Source organism: Megalopta genalis, chromosome 2 (assembly GCF_051020955.1).
Source record: "Megalopta genalis isolate 19385.01 chromosome 2, iyMegGena1_principal, whole genome shotgun sequence".
Classification (NCBI taxonomy): Eukaryota; Metazoa; Arthropoda; class Insecta; order Hymenoptera; family Halictidae; genus Megalopta; species Megalopta genalis.
In genome coordinates, this window is record NC_135014.1 from 30,503,390 (window position 1) to 30,523,136 (window position 19,747).

General features: G+C 40.6%; 4 protein-coding genes across 15 annotated transcripts; 2 read left to right on the forward strand and 2 right to left on the reverse strand.

The window, feature by feature from the left end:
* The first annotated feature begins 107 nt into the window (after positions 1–107).
* On the forward strand, positions 108–7,946 carry Ate1 (arginyltransferase 1). Of its 8 annotated transcripts, none has more exons than XR_013032755.1 (12): positions 132–308; positions 408–626; positions 710–2,010; positions 2,243–2,369; positions 2,442–2,572; positions 2,646–3,064; positions 3,331–3,492; positions 3,675–3,830; positions 4,152–4,324; positions 4,409–4,670; positions 4,784–4,917; positions 4,988–5,191. XR_013032755.1 is itself a non-coding variant. In XM_076519117.1 (12 exons), exons 3-11 carry the CDS (start codon positions 1,914–1,916, stop codon positions 4,793–4,795), a joined length of 1,539 nt encoding a protein of 512 aa, XP_076375232.1. In that variant the 5' UTR covers positions 132–308; positions 408–626; positions 710–1,913; the 3' UTR covers positions 4,796–4,842; positions 4,988–5,191. The 8 variants fall into 8 exon arrangements, 7 of the variants coding, with proteins under 7 accessions (XP_076375229.1, XP_076375232.1, XP_076375230.1 ...); XM_076519117.1 differs by having other exon boundaries at positions 4,784–4,842; XM_076519114.1 differs by lacking the exon at positions 4,784–4,917 and having other exon boundaries at positions 108–251; positions 4,988–7,946.
* LOC117229723 (putative inorganic phosphate cotransporter) lies at positions 6,127–15,237 on the reverse strand. Of its 2 annotated transcripts, none has more exons than XM_033486407.2 (5): positions 15,171–15,237; positions 8,436–9,279; positions 8,038–8,357; positions 7,702–7,946; positions 6,127–6,646 (listed from the first exon to the last, which is right to left on the reverse strand). In XM_033486407.2, the coding sequence occupies exons 1-5, from the start codon at positions 15,220–15,222 to the stop codon at positions 6,491–6,493; spliced, it is 1,617 nt and encodes a 538-aa protein (XP_033342298.1). In that variant the 5' UTR covers positions 15,223–15,237; the 3' UTR covers positions 6,127–6,490. The 2 variants fall into 2 exon arrangements, with proteins under 2 accessions (XP_033342298.1, XP_033342300.1); XM_033486409.2 differs by lacking the exon at positions 15,171–15,237 and adding an exon at positions 11,251–11,473.
* On the forward strand, positions 13,523–18,804 carry Hacl (2-hydroxyacyl-CoA lyase). 3 transcript variants are annotated; one of them, XM_033486404.2, is made up of 13 exons: positions 13,526–13,802; positions 14,290–14,602; positions 15,737–15,878; positions 16,031–16,115; positions 16,574–16,755; positions 16,829–17,005; positions 17,094–17,335; positions 17,400–17,585; positions 17,677–17,752; positions 17,842–18,079; positions 18,165–18,272; positions 18,341–18,464; positions 18,532–18,804. In XM_033486404.2, exons 2-13 carry the CDS (start codon positions 14,558–14,560, stop codon positions 18,625–18,627), a joined length of 1,701 nt encoding a protein of 566 aa, XP_033342295.1. In that variant the 5' UTR covers positions 13,526–13,802; positions 14,290–14,557; the 3' UTR covers positions 18,628–18,804. The 3 variants fall into 3 exon arrangements, with proteins under 3 accessions (XP_076375227.1, XP_076375225.1, XP_033342295.1); XM_076519112.1 differs by having other exon boundaries at positions 13,523–13,958; positions 18,341–18,804; XM_076519110.1 differs by having other exon boundaries at positions 13,523–13,802; positions 18,341–18,804.
* On the reverse strand, positions 18,491–19,743 carry LOC117229725 (uncharacterized). 2 transcript variants are annotated; one of them, XM_076519132.1, is made up of 5 exons: positions 19,625–19,743; positions 19,266–19,374; positions 19,017–19,179; positions 18,706–18,930; positions 18,491–18,602 (listed from the first exon to the last, which is right to left on the reverse strand). In XM_076519132.1, the coding sequence occupies exons 3-4, from the start codon at positions 19,097–19,099 to the stop codon at positions 18,711–18,713; spliced, it is 303 nt and encodes a 100-aa protein (XP_076375247.1). In that variant the 5' UTR covers positions 19,100–19,179; positions 19,266–19,374; positions 19,625–19,743; the 3' UTR covers positions 18,491–18,602; positions 18,706–18,710. The 2 variants fall into 2 exon arrangements, with proteins under 2 accessions (XP_076375247.1, XP_076375248.1); XM_076519133.1 differs by lacking the exon at positions 19,266–19,374 and having other exon boundaries at positions 19,017–19,232; positions 19,625–19,693.
* Between the last annotated feature and the right edge of the window lie 4 nt (positions 19,744–19,747).

The following is a 19,747-nucleotide window of genomic DNA, read 5'->3' on the forward strand; positions in this document are numbered from 1 at the left end:
GCTGGGACTCTGTCGCGTCTTTTGCGTCACGGTCGCACAGACAGTCAATGAAGAGGGAAGAAAATGGAAGGAGGGGAGGAGGTGGGTGGCGGTGGGAGGAGTGAGGAGGCCGACGCTCGTCCCGTCGCTTCCGGTAAAACGGCGAGAGTTGATTTACACGTCGCCGGAGTTCGATTAATTTGTGCGCGGAATAGCGCCGAGCGGAAAGGACAGGACGAGATCGAGAGGATCGGGAGGACCTCCGTCGCCCGGTAATTACATGAGAGTTCCGTAAAATAATACAATCCGACGTGCCCGACGTACCGAAGGTTGGTCTCTTCTCCTCTCCTCTCTCCGCTCTTCTCCTTTGACGTGCCATGTCCTCTCTCCTACCCTCGGCCACCATTGACGTCACCCGTTGATTCTAGAAACGACGAATCCCCGTATTTTCGAGGACCTGTCGGGAGTGGGGATGTACAAGCTGCGCGGAGATCCTGAAGCGGTGGGAGAAACCAGGATCCAGGGATGTTTCAATCACGGGTTCTGGTCCGAAGGATCCGTTTTCAGAATTCTAAATTCTACAACCAGGGTTTGACATCATAAATTTCATTTATTCGGATCTTCCAATCAGGACTCCGGACGCGAGGGTCTGAATTTTTGATACAATGTCATGTAAACGTGTGAAGTTACTCGTGAAATTCTATTTCTATAGCTTTCTATAATTTTTTAGCTTTCAAGAATACTTTTCAAACGATAATCGAATTGTACAAGGGTCAACAACGCGTCGCACGATTTATTTTTGAGGTTAAATGCGTACAGCTGGACAATCATGTGTAATAAATCGTGCATTGTCGAACGATTACCGTTTTCAGAAATGAGAATCCGCATGAATTGTTTAAGGCGCACAAACTTCGCAACGCAAACCAGATGTGTGAACGCATTTGTTCGGTCGTCAGTAGTACAAGTCGGCGTTGGGTCAGGCATTTAGCTTCGTCGGTACTACCCTGGCAAGCGGAAAACGTTGCCAGCTAAGGAAACAGGATATCCCAGGGGAATAATAGATCGATGCTTCGACCTGTATAGTAAGGCAAGGGACGCCTGTTGATATAAAACATGAGTAACTTCATTCATGAAAATAGCTGAACGCGAACACGTTGCGCAATTTCGCAATCTACCCGACATTTCGAATTCAACGAAATGGTACATTTCATACATACGAAACGCCGCGAAATTTTTGTAACGACTATTACCGCCGTTGCGAACAAACAAAAATTCCATTAATATTAATCCAAGATAACCTTCCGTAAAAATTTGCGATTCTGCTCTCAGTTTACTCGTACCTTTTATCTGCGAGGAACATTGTTGGCTTGCAGTTTCACATGAAATGTCAAAGTTCTGTTTGTTCGTTTTTTCCATTTCTTTGTCAGAACGGCGGGAGAAATATACGGATTTTAGAAACATATGTACAAAATCATTTAATTATTCATTTTACGAAAATTTGGAAAATGTATTAAATCGATTAGGCTAAAAGAATCTCGTAATGAATACGGTGTACATAATTGAACAAGATTTCTAAGTAATTCACGTACTCACTCACGACTTACGATGCACGAAATACAATCGTTAAATAATCACCGCCGCACTCGATATTGTACTTGGGTTGCTGTACCGTATTCTTTGGCAATTCAAATTTTATCGAAATGTCCGCGCTCCGGCACTGCCAGTTGAAATCGAAACAAGATGTCAGCATCGACGACGTTTCGAGTGTAGGAAGGTTAGATTTTGTAAATATACAATACGGCTACCAAGCTGATGACGTTAGAGGCTACACGGAAAATTTTCATACCAGAAAACAACTAAATCAACACCAGATGATTAATATTTAGGATAACTGTTGTAATAATCAGTTGAGTGAGCGACAAATACGAACAAAAATGGCGAAGCAATCGTATAGTATCGTCATATCGTATGGAAAAAGAGAAAGAGGCAGCTGTGGCTATTGTAAGAACTCCAACACGAGCTTCAGTCATGGTAAGTACAAATATTAGAAATATTCCTCTGTTTAAACAACAATTTATATTACCAATATATACGGTCGTATCGTTTTGTCAAACTGTCGTCTATAGGTTAGGTCTCCTTCATGACAGGTAACACGTCACACGTTACACATATGTGGACTCGTTATTATGTTAAAAACTGTACAATGAAAGAGTTAATATCGTTTATGGGTAGCTTTTTCTATTCTGAGGTTGGCATGTTTCAGGCATGCAGTCGATTATCATGCAAGTACAAGATTATCAAGCTTTAATGGACAGAGGCTGGAGACGAAGCTCTGGTTACTGCTATAAACCATGTATGGATCTATGTTGCTGTCCCTCGTATACTATCAAGTGAGCATACTGAAGTTATACAATAATACATAAAATAAATATCTATGACCGACTCATAATTATGTATCCTAGATGCGAAGCATTGAATTTTAAGATCACGAAGTCACAAAAAAAGATCTTGAAGAGAATGGGAAAATTTCTTCGAAATGAACTGCAGAAGGACGATCTAATGGACACGAGTGAAGAAGAACGAGATAATATCGGTAAGGCCACCATTTATTTGTAGATCTGAAACAGTGGTATAGAGTTGTCTGACATATTGTTGTTTTCACGTAGAAATCAATCATGTTACTCACCATAATAAACATCTGGAGGAAAGTACTCCTGACATAACAGTCAATGCTGTGGACGACGAAGTTATCACGAGATTACAACCTACAAATTCGGAGAAAGCTGCTGAATCTAATTCGGCAATGCAGCAAAAGCAGTCTGAAAGTATATCTCGGGCAGCGAGTCAGAACGAGAACAGTCAAGCAGCCTCCAGAAGCTTGGAGCATGTAGAAATGAACACAACCAGAGCACCCTGTAAAAAAGCGAAACTTTTGCGCATAGAGCGTAAGCAGAACAAATTATTGGCTCAAGGCAAAACTCAAGCAGAAATAGATGCTATGTTCAGGAAAGACAAGCAGCAAAACCAGGGAAAAAGTTTGGAGGAACTATTTGATGAAACGTTGAGAGGAACAAATAGATTGGAGGTGAGCCAGTTATATTGTTCCTGTTGATTGCATTAGCTCGGTATTATATATATATATCATAAGTTGGTCCTCTTTTCTCCAATTTTTTTTTTTCATTTAGAAGAAAAAGTTAGCTTCAAATTAATTGGAAGTATTAGACGCAGAATGGGCAAGAAAGTATTATGTATATTCTCTTACTTTTTTTTTTCGTTTTTCTTAAACTTCATTATAGTTCAATTTTCTTTGTGTACAAATAAATATATGTTAAATTTTTGCACTTTTGTAAGCTCAAACTAGTTAGAACCTCGCCAATGAGCTCCGAATACCTAAAGACTGCACAACAGTCATTTGAGGTATACAAAAAATATCAGACAACAATACACGAAGTTCCAGAGCAGATAGTTACAGAGAAACAGTATGTGGGATTTCTTGTGAAATCACCTTTACAGGTAATTTTATCATCTCTATTTCTTTTCATCGTTTGGCTGTCCTAAAGTTTCATAACTCGATCCAAATATCACTATCACACAGACGACGTGATAATATCATACATAATTCCAACGATTGGAGCAAAGTGGACCGTTTTACGATTTATGTTGTCTGTTCATTAAATGATCGTCTTTTCTGTTAGATCAAATTGGTCAGAATAAAGTCCGACGAATTTCTCGAATCGTTCGACGCGACCGCAGACCTTTATAAAAAATATACGATGGCTATCCATGGGGAGTCGGAAGATACATGCGATAAAAAGTCTTTCCTCTACTTTTTTGTACAGCATCCTCTAGAGGTACACTTTGTATTCAACCAGCTACTTTATTTAATTCGATTCACGATGAGCGATTATTTCTTTAGAGCTTGCACAAATTATGTATGATATTATCTTTGAGATGATGTCTTTTTTCTTTGTCATTTCTCATAACGACGTTTAACAGTTTACCTACTCTTCGTACACAATTGAAACGACCATTACTATTGTCGGTCAGGAATCGATTGAGAGATTCTCATCGGTAAAGTTTACAAAATTATAATGTACTCACCGGTAGGTAAGATGTTAATCGGTATCTATACGCTGCTCGTAGAATTCACAATTATATTTCTGATTTTTAAGCCATGGACACCGGAGAATGGACCACCGTGTGGTTACGGTGCGTTTCACGAGCAATACTGGTTAGACAATGAATTGATAGCCGTCGGAGTAATAGACATTTTACCGCATAGCGTTTCAAGTGTGTATTTCTTCTACGACCCGGCATATTCTTTCCTGTCTCTCGGAACGTTTAGGTCAGTGCAGTCGCCTTCGTTTAACAATTATCCTTTATCGTGCGTTACATGGATCCGTACAACATATTTGTTACTGCTGTGCAGCTCTTTGCGAGAAGTCTACCTGACAAGGCAATTGAATAAATGGGCAAAGGATTTGCAATACTACTACATGGGATTCTATATACACTCTTGCCCGAAAATGAGGTACAAGGCAAGAATGAAGCCGTCGAAGTTGCTCTGCCCTGAAACTTACGAGTGGTTCGATATCGATCCCTGCATCAAGAAGTTGGACAAAGAGAAGTATTGTAGGTTCAACGAGGACCTCGACGCCATTGATCAAGATGCTATAGTCGATGTCGACAAGGTATTGGAACAACGCAGGACGTCCCATTTAAAACAGTTCTCCCGATGAATCTTGTCAAATAATCGTAAAACGGTTTCGAGGACCACAATTTCATGTAATTAGTTTTTTTGTAGGTGGACGCGTAGAGGTGGATACGATGGTCGACACTGTGTTTCTCGTAATTGGATAAGTGGTATTGAGCTGCTAGTCGAGGGGGGCTGTTTTAAATAGAAAAATTCTGATAAAATATTTGAATGATCAAAGAAACGTAAACGAAAATACTATCAAGTCGATTTAAAAGTTTCCGTCGTTTCCATTAATCGATCATCTGTTGTCAGGTGCTGGTTGTGTATCGGCAAATAGCGATGCCGTACAGAATCTACAGAGAGCGAGTTCAGCAGTCGATAATAGAAGCGGAAGAAGAAAAACAGGAAATCGAAGAGTACGCGACACTCGTCGGAATGAAATGTGCTCAACGAATGCTGCTTTACCGTACTTAAGTCAGCGACACGAAACAAAAAAAAAGAGGCAGAGAGAACGTATTTTTTTCTTGTGTATTTATCTGTTTTTTCCTGAAACAAACACGTTGTCCGTTTTAGCAAGTATTGTTAAAAACAACAGATCTTTCTGCATCCACAGCAAAACGCTACAGAGCATAGCTTTCATCGATTAGCGAATGCGCGCAAATATTTGCAATCGAATGTAACGTAGCGTCAATTAACTGTGAGTCGAGATGTAATGTAGCGGTTTCCAATCGAGTATTTGTGACGATTCATGTATAGAATATGCTAATAAAACTTCCTAATAAAATTATCGCTTCTGTTCCGCGAATACTAGGCACTAGAGGATAATGTTAATCCTTTGCACTCGAAGCCATTTTAATGTACATTTATAATATATATATAATATATTGTATATATATTATAATTATATATAATATATATTATAAATATTATATATATTACATATATATAATAAATAAAATATTGTAAATTTGAAATAATTTTTCTGACTTATAGTATTTCCACTTTACATGACAAAGTGCACATTTTATGCATATGAAATGTCCGTTCTTCCTCGGCTTGCCGATTATGCCTAGATCAGAGGTTTCGTGCTTCCGCGATCAAAAGTCTAGCGTGAGCGTACGCGCTTCCACGTTCTATGGCACCTTCGGGTGAATACAAAGATGTACCATTTGTACAAGCGTTAAAGTACATCAAAACTCTATTTTACTATCAGAGCCATCATGAACTTGATCTTACAAGAGTTAATAGCGAGACTCTTTTATATTGTACATATTAGCTGGGGCCTACATTTATCTTAATATATTATATTTATCTTTATATATTATTTTTTTTTTTTAAATCCGAACTTTGTTAGTTTAAAAATTATCTTCGAACATGATATAACAATTTCATGCGGTGCCTCAGAGTCACCGCTCGAGTGCAAAGGGTTAGTTCCGAAGGAAAGACGCAAGTGCGATTTAAACGTACTTTATTATTGCATATAAGAGTCCAATAATCGCTGGTATATTAAAACATTCGAAATCTCGTATAAAATAAAGAATTACATTTAGCATAGAAAGTTGTCGTTGCGCGGACAACGTGTCTTGTACTATAAATTTCACGCTCGAACGAGTTACGCGTGACAAGGCGATAGATTACTAAAACAAACAAAAAAATAAAAGAAACGTGACACGCATCGTCCCGTCGTTTGCTAAAAATATTCCACACCGAAGATCCGGCCCGGTGAGTGAAAGTTCATTTGGTCATTGCGTAGGGGTTGTAGATGGTCGTTGTCTCGAGCTGCAGCTTCAAATCATTTTCACGTCACGTCGAAGCTTAATTCCTGCGACCTCGTTCCGCCTCGTCCTCGTCCTCGCGGATCTCGTTCCAACTCTGGATGTTCCCGCTGCCGCCGACGATGAAAATCACCATGCAGCAAATGCAGACACCGGCTCCGATCCAGAACAGTATCTGCCACTTCTCTATGGGATTCTAGAACGAATCGACAAGCGCTGTCAACTGCGAACCTGTTATCAAACGTGCGATATCGCGAAGCGTTCAAGCATTCGACACAATCATAGTTATACGGGCAACCGTCACGGCATATAAACGGTACACAGAATTCCTTAAAAGGACCACCCATCAATCGGCGGTCTCGGCTAGGTCAGCAGTTGTTTAAACAGACCATTCGCGCTATAAGTTGGTTTACCGGATGACCACAACACATACCCAGACCTCGTGTGCAACGTGTAATGGTGCGATGCAATGGACAGAGCGACGATGCAATGATGTGTGCATGAAGGTGCTAGTGGATACAACTGAGTGGTACTATTCGTACTATAATCGATTACAGATATAGAGACGAGCAGTACCGCATCAGTCGTAACCACCGTTGACGATGCATATAAGAAAACAAGCGATTGTTTATGTTAGTACGGAGCCATTTTTCACCAGTTTTGTTATATACTATATGGATATTATGGGTCAACGATGCGCGACGGAATCGCCGGATGCGAGCATTACTTGCAATTTTGCTGGTTACGCGTGCCGCAGAGCGAACAGTCTCCGACGAGCGAAAAAAAGCTGTTTTTCGTTTGAAAACGAGACAATTGCGACATTACGAGAACGAATCAACTCCGGATGGATCGCGTACACAATCTCTCAGTACTGCCCGTACTACGAATTACGCAACATAGTACAAGGCAGTACCGAGTTTTCGAGTACGCTAAAAGCATTTCGTTAACTACCGTGCTAGATCCTCTAAAAACTACACTGTCGCGAAATGGAAAACGGAGACGTTACACGCTAGTACAACAGCCGTAAGAAAACCGCAGATTTTAGCGAAACATGTTCACCGCATTGTACAGGAGAGATCTTTAAAAAAAACGAGCAGAATTAAGCAGTTCGAGCCGCAAGTTGCCAAATTCGATGGCGCAATGATTAGTTTAATGAGATATGAGAAACGTTAATCGGTGTGCGGTGAAAAGCTGGTGGAAACGATTTCTATATTGCTTGCAGCAGCAACAAGAAGGAATATTAATACTTACCCCGTACTTTCCAGCGATCTCTTCGACCATCGGGGAGATGATCATGCCGGACATACAGCCGACCGCGTTCATCAAACCGTAGATGAAACCGGCGAAGTTCGGCGACAGATCCTGATTGTTGGACAGATTCGAGATGGCGGCGGCGCCGTTGAAGCCGAGAGCGAGCACCAGGAACACGTTCGCCAGGAGAAACCGGCAGCCGACGTAGCCGACCAAGATCAGGAAGAGGCCGGGTATAAAGTGAGCTGAAACGACACCGATCAATGAACCCTCTCGATCGAAGAAGAGTTTCCACCGAAGAGTATCCCCGTGTAACTAAGAGGCATCATCGCTCACAGAAAACGGTCGCGGCTTTTCTCAGCACGGTGACGCTGACGATCTGCTTGCGTTTCAAGACATCGCCGGCCCAGCTGAAGAAGAAGCCCAGGAGCATCCTGCATGCCCACGGCAAGCTAGCTGCGATGCCTCCTTTGGTCAACTGGAAGCCGAGCGCCTTCGTCAGGTAGAGCATCATCGCGTTCTGATAGAAGAACAGCAGAAACAGGTTGCCGAAGTGGCAGCAGACCAGGCTGAGGAACGGAACCGAGGTCAGGATCGCCTTGATAGGCGTCTCTTTGAGCGACGGTTTCTTCGTCCTCACTGTCCCCGCCTGAGCCCTGAAACACGAACGAGCGTATCTCCTTTGTTAACGACTTCGGCGACCATGGAAAACCGACAGATAAAACTCTACCGACTGTAGAATGTACTGCTTCTCCTCCTCGCTGATTCCAGGGTGCTCGGCGGGCGAGTCGTAGGTGAGCACCGCCCAGAACGCGATCCACACCATCATCAACAAGGCGGGGATGTACCAGCCGCTCTCCCACATCAAGTTGTCCGCGATCATGGCCACCATAGGGTAGGTGAGAATCGTGCCGAACGTGCCGCCGAGCAGCGACCACACGAACCTCGACTTCTCGTCGGGCGGGGCCCACTGTGCTACCAAAGAATGGCACGCGGGGAACGTGACACCACCCGCCAGACCCACCACCACCCTGGACAGCATCAGGACCACCCAGTGCATCTGTGCCAAGAACGGGCTCACCAGGGAGACTACAGCGGCCGCCACCGAAGTCCAGAGGATCGCGTGCTTCGGTCCCCAACGGACCGCCATCATTCCTCCAAGGAAGTTACCGGGAACGTTCCCGTAACTGTAGGCAGCTATCAGCTGACCCCTGACCTCCGGCTTCCAATCGAACGGCTCTCCGCTGACCAACCTCAACCTTGAACCCGATGGTTTCGCATCGACCTCCTTGGCTCCACCGCCATCTTGTCGCGGGAACCGAATGTTAGTCAGCGCGGCCTCTTCTTCGGCTCGTAGGCGCTCCGAGAGGATATAGTCCTCCAGCTGGGCGCCAGGATCCAGGAAGGATATCGCGCGACGCAGTCGAGAGTCCTCGACACACGCGCCGCCGGTCTCGTTAACGGCGCCAGCCTTGATCATCGGCACCGCCAGGATAGGCATCTGCAACCGGCACATATAGTTCGTCCAGCAAGCCGAGAACATCATCACGCAGATGACCACGCGCGATGGGATCCATCCTGAAAAAAGCACAACGAGTTCAGAATGTTTGTTAGACGATAAAAGCTTGACGATTGAGTAGCCTCTTCCGGTTTCTTTTTAAAGGAAAACTGCTACCATTCGCGAACATTCGGAAAGGGGAATATTTTTGAGCAGATCGCGAATAGGTTCGGACCAACCTCGTCGGTCGTGTCATGTCTTACTTAGCGACCTCCATATCCCGGAATCCGGACCGGTGAAGAATTCAGAGATGCCGGAAGCGCCTTCCTGGATAGAATTCAGAATAAACATTGATCGCCTCGATCGAGAATAGGTTCTACCGAAATGAAAAGAATAGGAGACCACGGTGTACCGGCTAGAAACATTGGGATTGCCATACCAACTGTTCGATGTTTCTCGTGTTCGACTGTTTGAAATTCCAATTTGAATTGTTACGTCTATGAGCTGAAACCGCTAATTCCTTCTACGTATTGCATGCACGGGTGACACACGGACATGTGCGCGTGCATGTACGGATTATAGAAATGTACGGAGAGAATCGACGCCGGCGAAGAAGAAGTAGAAGAGTAGTACACGGCCGCCTTTGAAATTCTAGGCTTGTCGGCGCTTTTCGGTTTCGAGCGGAATACCGGAGCGAAATCGAATCTCCCGGATACGCGTTACGAAATCGTTCATCAGACAATCGATTTCTTTGCGAAGCGAACAATGTACCCGAACGAAACCGTTGTGGTATCCCGGAATCGAATATTCCCGGGCATGTACACCGCGTACAATCGATCTTTACTCCACGGCAAAAATTCTGCGCGAAAAATGTCATTTGTATCTCGCGGTTAATCGATTGCGACGTGCCTAACGCGACAAGCAATAGGCGATGTACAAAGCGCAACGTACAAGACGCGATGTACAAGACCGTGGCGTACAAAATACGACGCCCTAAAAAGCGCCGTAAAAAGAACGCCGTAAAAAAAGGAAAGATGTCCGCGTGGTCACGACCTTATATTGTCCGTCGCAAATAATGAAACGTGTGCTGGTTATCGCCTTAAATATAAAACAGAATATAGCTTTTGATAAAATAGACGAAATAAACTAAACTGTGAAACGTAGCAGAGTCTTGATAAGGAAAATGAAACGCGATACTTTTCCGTAACGCGCGTCGAAACGATGATGTACATGTAGCTTTTTCCTGAGATCTATCGAATTAAAAGATAGACATTTTTGAATGATTTTGCGCGAACAAAATATTTTCGACGAATCGCAAAATAAATTGCCGTTTCATTCGTTGCTGCGCGCATCGCGCAAATTACCGCGACGAATTGAAAAAAAAAACAGAAAAGTTCAATCAAACCCGACGCGAAACAGCTTTTTAGGTACAAATGTTCTTTTTTTCTGGCTTCGATGCCGACTACGCCGCAGCAGCACAATTACAAAGGAAAGTTCTCGGGCACTTTCCATCCGGCTCTAACGCTATATTTACGAACTACCCATGCGCCATTGTTTACGAAATTGTTGCCGCCTCTAATGGTAACGATGCTACTGTTTCCTCGTAGCCTCGCGTTCTCCTGTTAGCTTCAGTTTCCGTTTCCGCGTCGGGAGAAAAAAGAAAGAAAGAAAGTTATAGCCGAACGGTGTCTCGACGAAGCGGAATTAGAGAACACTTCTCTCGTTCGAACAACAACGAAAGAAGAAACGGCCGAAGAAAAGCAAAAACGATATTTCGAGTTGTAACGAACTTAGCCGAATCGGTCGCGCTAGGTGATTAACGCGTAACACAGCTGAATAACGGTTGTCTTTTGAAACTATGCTATGTGAACCGCACGCCTGAAATTCTTCGATCGAATTCGAAGTGCAAACCAATCGAAGGCAGAGCCGGTTAGCCGAAAAAACGCGGAAATATTTTTCGAACGACTCTAAAAATTCGACGAGCAATTTGAAAAATCGTAACTCTCACTCTCTAATTTCTTTGAAGGATAACGTGTCGGTTCGGCACTCACGTGGAATAAACGTCCTGTAGAACTGCTTGTACATCGTGAAGGTTCGCCGAATATTTCTTCAAGATATCTGGGACCAGACGTGGAAGCGCGTACCCCTCTTCAGGACATATTTCCGAAATGTCTGCTGGTAGAGCAGGAGTCGCTCGAGGAACTTTTGTACTTGGACGCGGACGCGGAGAAGGAAACGGTACCGAATCGGTTCACTGCGTTACTGATGACACCGGTCATCCGGCTGGCGTATTTAAAGGACGAGGAAGGTGCGACGTACGTCCGAGTGGGGATGGCCAGGTACATCCCTTCCAGAACCGCGGAAAAACGGACAAGACCATTGGGCTTGCATGGGACCAACCCTACTTAGGCCATGGGGGGTTCGCTGGGTCCACAGGGGGTTTCATTTTGAAGCATGAAGGATTTATGAATTTACTCGACCTTCGGACGCGCTTCCGGTCCGTCGGGACAAGACGGACAAAGAAAGTACGGATCTTTCAGGGAGGTCGACGATGGGACAATAAACTTTCTAAAAAAAAAAGGAAAACCGACGAAGACGATGAGAAACGGAAAAATTCGATATGAAATAGAAAGAACAGCGTGGATCAAGCTGTGTGTTTCGTGGAAAAATTAAATGTGGACACACGCGAGAACGTCCTCGAAAATATAATATATTATATAATATAATATATATAAAATATAATATATAATATATTATAATATATATAAAATATAATATATAATATATTATAATATATATAAAATATAATATATAATATATTATATTTTATATATATTATAACATATTATATATTATATTTTATATATATTATATTAAAATATAATATATAATATATTATATTTTATATATATTATAACATATTATATATTATATTTTATATATATTATAACATATTATATATTATATTTTATATATATTATATTATATTATATATTATATTTTATTATTTATTATAATATATTATAATATATATAAAATATAATATATAATAATATAAATTCGATATCTCCAACGAATGCAGTTTGAAAATAGTATGCAACTCGTTCGTTACCGCAAAATTGTAACAGAAACTGCTCTCTGCAATCGGTCGTTTGAAAAGCGGCTATACTCGCGGAGAGGCGAACGTGGCGGCGGTACCGATATCTTCTTCGCTTTGAATTCAATTGAACGCAATAAGCGTCATTGCGAGCCGATGCACATTGTCGTGTGGGATGTCGTCGATTTCATATCGTCGAGAGCGCGAGCGTTCCTTCATTTTCAATGATTTTAGGATTTATGTAATTCCGCCGTATCTCGGATTTTCGCGAGATCCCGTCCGCCGCTGTCCAACATCGTAACCCAAAGCGTAACCCGATCCAAATCGAGCCGTTAATTTAAAAAACGATCGGTTTCCGCGTTCGCGTCGACGATTGTCTTCGGCGTCGATCGATCGATCGATCGGTTGTTGATCGACCGATGTCAACACAAGTCGCATCGACGCTGACCGACCGCTGTTATTTCATACATACATATATATATATATATATATATATATATATATATATATAGCAGTGCCCATGTGCTGCGTCCTTTAGCCGAGAATTTGCGAGAATACAAATAAACGAGCCCGTTTAATCCGTTCGTGTCTCCGATAGCAATCGGCATTTTTTTCAAATTTTCCGCAAACCTCGGATGGAACCGTGCACGAGAAACGTTCCAACTCCAGGTAGAAGATTTTCGGGGCGCGGGGGCGGGGAGTAATTATGCGTTCGACGGCTTAACCGTTAGATCGTTTTACTCGGCGGCAGCCTCAGTGAGTCACCCTTCGACAATAAGCTCGCAAAATCCATGTCCCGGCAAAATCCTCGAACTCGAACGACGCGGCGAATAATTTCAATGGTAAATGCCGTAGAACAGCCTTGAATAGACCATGGGACCGATGGGTCGCGCCTACCTGGACCCTGGGCGCATTCAGGCTCGAAAGTTCAGGTAACGTTATCGCCCAGCAACGCTGGCTAGTTAAATATTCGTCATACAGGGTGGAAATTGACCAGGCAATCTGTTCGCTTTTTCATGAAACGTAATAATGTTACTTCTACTGCTTTAAGAATCTAGGCAAAAAAATCCATTGACTTTGTAAAGGTCGAAATATTTAGTAAACATACATATAATCATATACGAAAATATAAATTCAGGTTGCCGTTTCAAGGGGCGCTTGAAAAATAAAGATGGCGTTGCCAGCGGCGGCGACAGCGGTGGCGATTTTCTGAGTCGGGATGACAGTTTGACGTGTTATCCGAATCGGAAGGTCTGCAAGTCAATAACTTCGATCCCCGTTATTCTTTACAGAAAGGGCTGCGCTTCTAATACAATCAGGAATTTTCCATACCGAACCAATCGAATGGAACGAAAATGACCCATCCTCGACCTTCGGACCTCGTTACCTGCTGTCGTTGCATCCCTTTGTTACTTCGGAGGGAAATTGTCGAGTACACAGAAAGATTGGAAATGTTCGAGAGGACAACCGATTCCTCAGGGACAAGTAGAGTCTAGTACCTTCAAGGTCAGCTTTCTCTTTTTGAACGAAACCACCTTTTTAAATGTCCCAGCTGTCTAAGCTATTATCCCCCAAGTACGGGAAAGTAAGATTTATTACATAGCTACAAATTTCTCATTCTGGTTGTTGGACCGCTTACATTTTCGAAGCTTTTCCAGCAAGGTCAGAAAATACATAAATTTACTGTTTTTCTTTTTTTTTTTAAGGTCATGCTAACGTAACGTTACTACAGTGTAATACCGTATTCTACAGTTTCCTGTAAAATTTGGGAAGAATTGTTGTTAAATAATGCAGATTAGAAATAATCAGTTATATGTTATATGTTTTCTTTTTTTTTTAAGGTTATGCTAACGTAACGTTACTACAGTGTAATACCGTATTCTACAGTTTCCTGTAAAATTTGGGAAGAATTGTTGTTAAGTAATGCAGATTAGAAATAATCAGTTATATGTACAAGTATATGCGATCACAGTAATTTTTATATGGCTCACAGATACATAATTCACTTCGGGAACGGCTGCTAGATGTCTGACCTTTCGCCGCGGATTAAGAGCTTCATCTTGCCAAGTGCCCGAAAATAATTACTTTATTTACAATTCTCCGATTAATCGGTGATACAAAATTAACTGACGATGACACGTTGGTCTTTGAGGCTACAAAGTCCAAAACCGCGACTTGATAGAAGAGAGGAAAAAATTCTTGTATCGAACAGTTGACAGTGATCATTGAACGTTCGCACTGTTCGCATTATTGTCCGAAAAATGAAAACCGGAAATCAAATCGTCGCCGAGGCCTTGAAAGATCAGGTATATGAATATTTTCTCAATTATCAACTTATTTGCTTTTTTTTGTAATTTCCGATCCTGAATCTCGCTTTTAGGGTTATGTTTTGTACACATTATATCACATTTTCTTAATAGTCGATTTCATCAACATCTGTGTTTAAAGTTCTATTTAAATAACAATTGTAATTACTTTATTATATTAAATTCCTCCACCTTGTTTCTACAACGACGTTAAATTTTCTTATCGCTTATGACAAACCGACTAATGAAAGCATGTACAGTGTATGTATGCGCGTACATTATATTGTTTCGATAAGAAGTTTCTTTACTTCATAAGAAATAAAGCATTTGTTGTAATAGATTTATGCAGCAATTAAAGATTCAGCGATTAATGAAAAAATTTCGTTTTAATTTAAACTATCTAGAAATCGAGCCGAAACTATATAATATACTATTAATAATTGAGAAGTAATCGGCGCACAAAAGAACGAATCTAATTGGTCGTTAAGACACGTGATTCCGCTAGTGATCGAAATCGATATTTTCAAATCACAATTCGCGGATGACAACAAATCAAAATAAAACTCACGTATTATTGGCCGCGAAATAAGCGGCTGCCGTTCCTCTGTATCGCGGGGCATGATGTTCTCAATTTCACGATCTATTCTCGATTAGTGGAAAATTTAATGATCAATTTTAGAACTCCCGAAGTTCTGTAGCACTTATATCCTCTCGACGCGACGCAATAACTTTATTGATAATGAATATACAGAGAGAACATGGAATAATGATACTGACACTGATACCGAGTTTAAAATTGTTATGCATCGATTGATGTTATTGCCCTTTCAACGAGACAATTGGTTTAGCGATTGGTGAAAAAATAGATATGTTTGTGGGACGTATAATTACGTATTGATAACAACGTTAGATACGCGTTGCATTTCTTCAACTTTCTCATGCTTATCGTAATTGATGACTTCCCATCTACTCGGCTGTTCTGACACCGAACTAAGATTGTATTTTTGTAATAATAATACTATTTTGTCAATAGTATTATTATTACACAATTATATCTATGATGATAATGATAATAACGATTTTATTATAAACTCCAAGATTATTGGAAATAATATGAAATATATTGTTCAACAGGGCATCGAATATGTTTTTGGAATAATGGGACATCCTGTGATTGACCTCGCGTTATGCATGCAGGCTGTGGGTCTCCAGTATCTTGGTTTTCGAAATGAACAAGCCGCGTGTTATGCCGCCCAAGCATACGGATATCTGACCAGTAAGCGATAACACTAACAATAAATGAAGATGATTAACACGAAGCCTCGTAATTGAGAAACTTCGTGAACACCGCGATACTTTATACTTATATTTACAAGCGCGAACAACGTCATGTTCGATCAAAATTTCATTACTTTTTGCTTTAATTAGGAAAACCAGCGGTTGTGTTATGCGTTTCCGGACCAGGATTGCTTCACGTTTTCGGCGGAATGGCTAACGCTCAAATAAATTGTTGGTGAGCAACTCGAAAAGTATCTAGATTCGATGCGCGCTTTATCTTTTATTTCAAAAAGAATTATAAATTCTACTATGTTACGAGCGAGCGATTAACAGAGAACCATTAATGCAATACGTTATGACGATACGTTCGTATGTATCTCGTATCTAATAGTAATTCGATATCAGATGATTACGATCAATTACATAACCCGGCTGCGTTCATTGTGCTATGTTATTAAAAAAAATACACTGCCCGTAAGTTGTTATATAAACATATCGTGCAATAGCCAGGCTAAACAATTATGATACGAGAATGTTGAAACGGAGTAATCGCTGGATTTTACCATAAAATGATAACTTTACGTAAAATTATGAGAACTAAAAGAAATTGCTTTCTTATTGTTGTAACTCTGATGTAGAGTGCTGTCGATGACACGTATCTAGAAAATTCATCAAAGTATAAATTCTGTACAGGCCAGTCATAGTTATCGGCGGATCCTGTGCCGAGGATCACGAGGGTATTGGCGGTTTTCAGGAATGGCCTCAGGTAGAAGCCAGTAAGCCCTATTGTAAATACGCCGCTAGACCACCGATGGCGTCTCTCGTACCACTTCACGTGGAAAAGGCCTTTCGCCTGTCTACTTACGGTCGCCCAGGTATGTCTATCGTCAGTAATTTATAACTGTCAAGACAATGCTTTGTACAACTCGTCGTTCGTGCTCTCCGCAGGGGTAGCGTACTTGGACTTACCGGCCACCATATTGAACCAAACTGCCGACGAAGGAAAAATATACAAAGCTAACCGTTGCCCACCGCCCCCATTGATATTTCCTGATCATCGATTGCTACAAGAAGCGGCCGATTTGCTCATGAGAGCAAGGAAACCGCTCTTGATCGTTGGAAAAGGTTCATGTAGTTTTTACGTATCGAACACAATTATATCTGTTAGTTCGTCCTTCTTAGATTAAGAAAACTCTACTTTTCAAATATGTAGGAGCTGCGTATGGCAGAGCAGAAAAAGAAATTTGTAGTCTCGTGTATTCAACTGGTATTCCTTTTCTTCCAACACCAATGGGAAAGGGTGTTGTTCCGGACACTAATGAACGATGCGTTTCCAGTGCAAGAACTTTTGCGTTGCAGCAAAGCGATGTTATCTTGCTACTGGGCGCTAGACTGAACTGGATGTTACATTTTGGCAAACCGCCTCGTTTCCAACCGGACGTGAAAGTCATACAGGTATTATACATACTATCGCTTGCTACGAACACAAATTAAAAGTTTGAAAATATATTCATCATAGGTTGATATTTGCCCTGAAGAACTGCATAATTCTGTAACCTCTGCTGTTGCGATCCAATCCGACGTCTCTACTGCAGTCGATGGTCTCGTTAGCATTCTAAAAGCTCGCAATTGGACTGTTGAGGATAGCAATCCATGGTGGCGAGATCTTCTAACCAAATCTAAGAAGAATAAAGCAGTAGTTCATGTAAATAATACTGCAACCTTGATTCATTGTTGGCATTAGGATTCGTGTAATCTTTTTTCGTTTACATTTTGTTTTTTCTTTTGTTTTTAAGGCAATGACGATGGATGTTTCCGTACCTTTGAACTATTACACTGTCTTTAAACATATTCAGGACATTCTTCCACCAAGTTAATGTCACTTTTAGTATAAATAAATCTTAACATATTCAGTGGCAAACGAACGGTATAAATTATTTACGTTCATTGATATTTTTTAGATTGCATTATTTGTTCGGAAGGGGCCAACACAATGGATATAGGGAAAACGGTGTTATTAAATGACGAACCGCGACACAGATTGGACGCGGCTACCTTCGGTACTATGGGGGTGGGATTAGGTTTTGGCATTGCCGCCGCCCTTTATTGTAAAAACAATGCACCCACGAAGAGAGTAATTTGCGTAGAAGGCGACAGTGCCTTTGGATTCTCTGGCATGGAAATTGAAACAATGTTCCGGTAAAGTTTAATGCGTCGAAGGAAAAAGAAAACTATTATTTTGTTTGGACATGACAAATTATTTCTTATGATTTTAATGTTTCAGATATAAGTTACCTATCATCATTATTATTGTTAACAATAACGGTATTTATGGTGGCTTGGACAATGAAACATTCCGACAGTTGCAGGCTTCTGGCGAACCTACACAGGTGTACGTTTCTAAAAATATTATTTTATCAAAGTACTATATTGTAGACTGATTTTTCATTTTGGTTTTAGTACACCACCATTTTCGTTAACTTGTGAAACTCATTACGAAAAGATGATGGAAATGTTTGGCAGAAAAGGACACTTTTGCACAACTGTCAAAGATATACAGCAAGCAGTAAAGTCGTGCCTTCAGGTATGCATGACCAGAGTTTCAATTAATTATGGGGACACAATTGTTTTTATTGTATGCTATTTTCCAGGTAAACGATTCTCCCAGCTTAATAAATATTATGATCCATCCTCAAGCCGACCGCAAAGAGCAAAAGTTCAGCTGGTTAACAGAATCGAAATTATAAATTAAATTTTTTATCAAATACAAAATAATGTACATATATGTATGTGTATACAAAAAAAATATTTAAAGAAAAAAATACCCTGGTTACATATTATCTAAATATGCCATGATCTTTTCCTGCAGTTCTGTAGAATTTTGTAAATTTCTCAAATTCAATAAAGATTCATTTTCTTCATTACCATTACATAGAACTTCAACATTGATTCCCATATCTTCGGCCACAGTGGTCATTTTTTCAATTGTATTGTCTACTGTTATACCAAGTTGATTTACAAATTCATTAATTACTCCCAACTCGTTTTTTCTGTGAATGAAGCGGTTTGGATATATTTTTCATTGAAAATTCATGATTAATATACACGTCCGGTTAAACAATGGCTAGAATCTTACATATTCGATGTTAATTGTTGAATGGTAAATAAAGTTTTCTGAATTTCAATTTTAATATGTAAATCTTCGTCCTCCGGCTTCATAATTATTGTGTATTATTGTATTAGTGATAACGATCGAATTCACAGCAACAGGTGTAATAAGTCAGATAGCGAGACATTCACTGTAAAAATTGAATCACAGGCAGATCACGTGCTTTAAGAATATAAAATAGATCTGGAAAGGGAAATGAGAAAATTCAAAATTCACCTTATTTTACGGCAGTCAGGTATACTTTTACACTGCTAAGTTTACGTTTACAGCACAGTACATGTACGGAATTATATACTCTATTCATTTCCGCTTTGCGACAGAAACGCTATGGAAAACATTTCCAATTTTAAAATTACTTTATCATTCAAATGTGAAAAATTATTCGATTATTTAAATCTCATTTATGGGAGTATTGTTCTCGCAAAAACGAAATGACTTGACGAAAATGCATACATATGTATAAAATTTCTTTGTTCAACAATGCACAATAAAACATTAGCTAAATATATACATAATACACACATATGTAGATAAAACACCGAGTTATAAATTATATATACGCATGTACAACTTACAACCAGCAACAATTCTTACAAAACGGATGTAAATGATGCTTAAGAAATTACAAACACCGCAGAATGCTGGCTTTCGATTGGTTGTTCCAGTATCTCGGTTACGTTTAGCAAAGCTTTAGATGC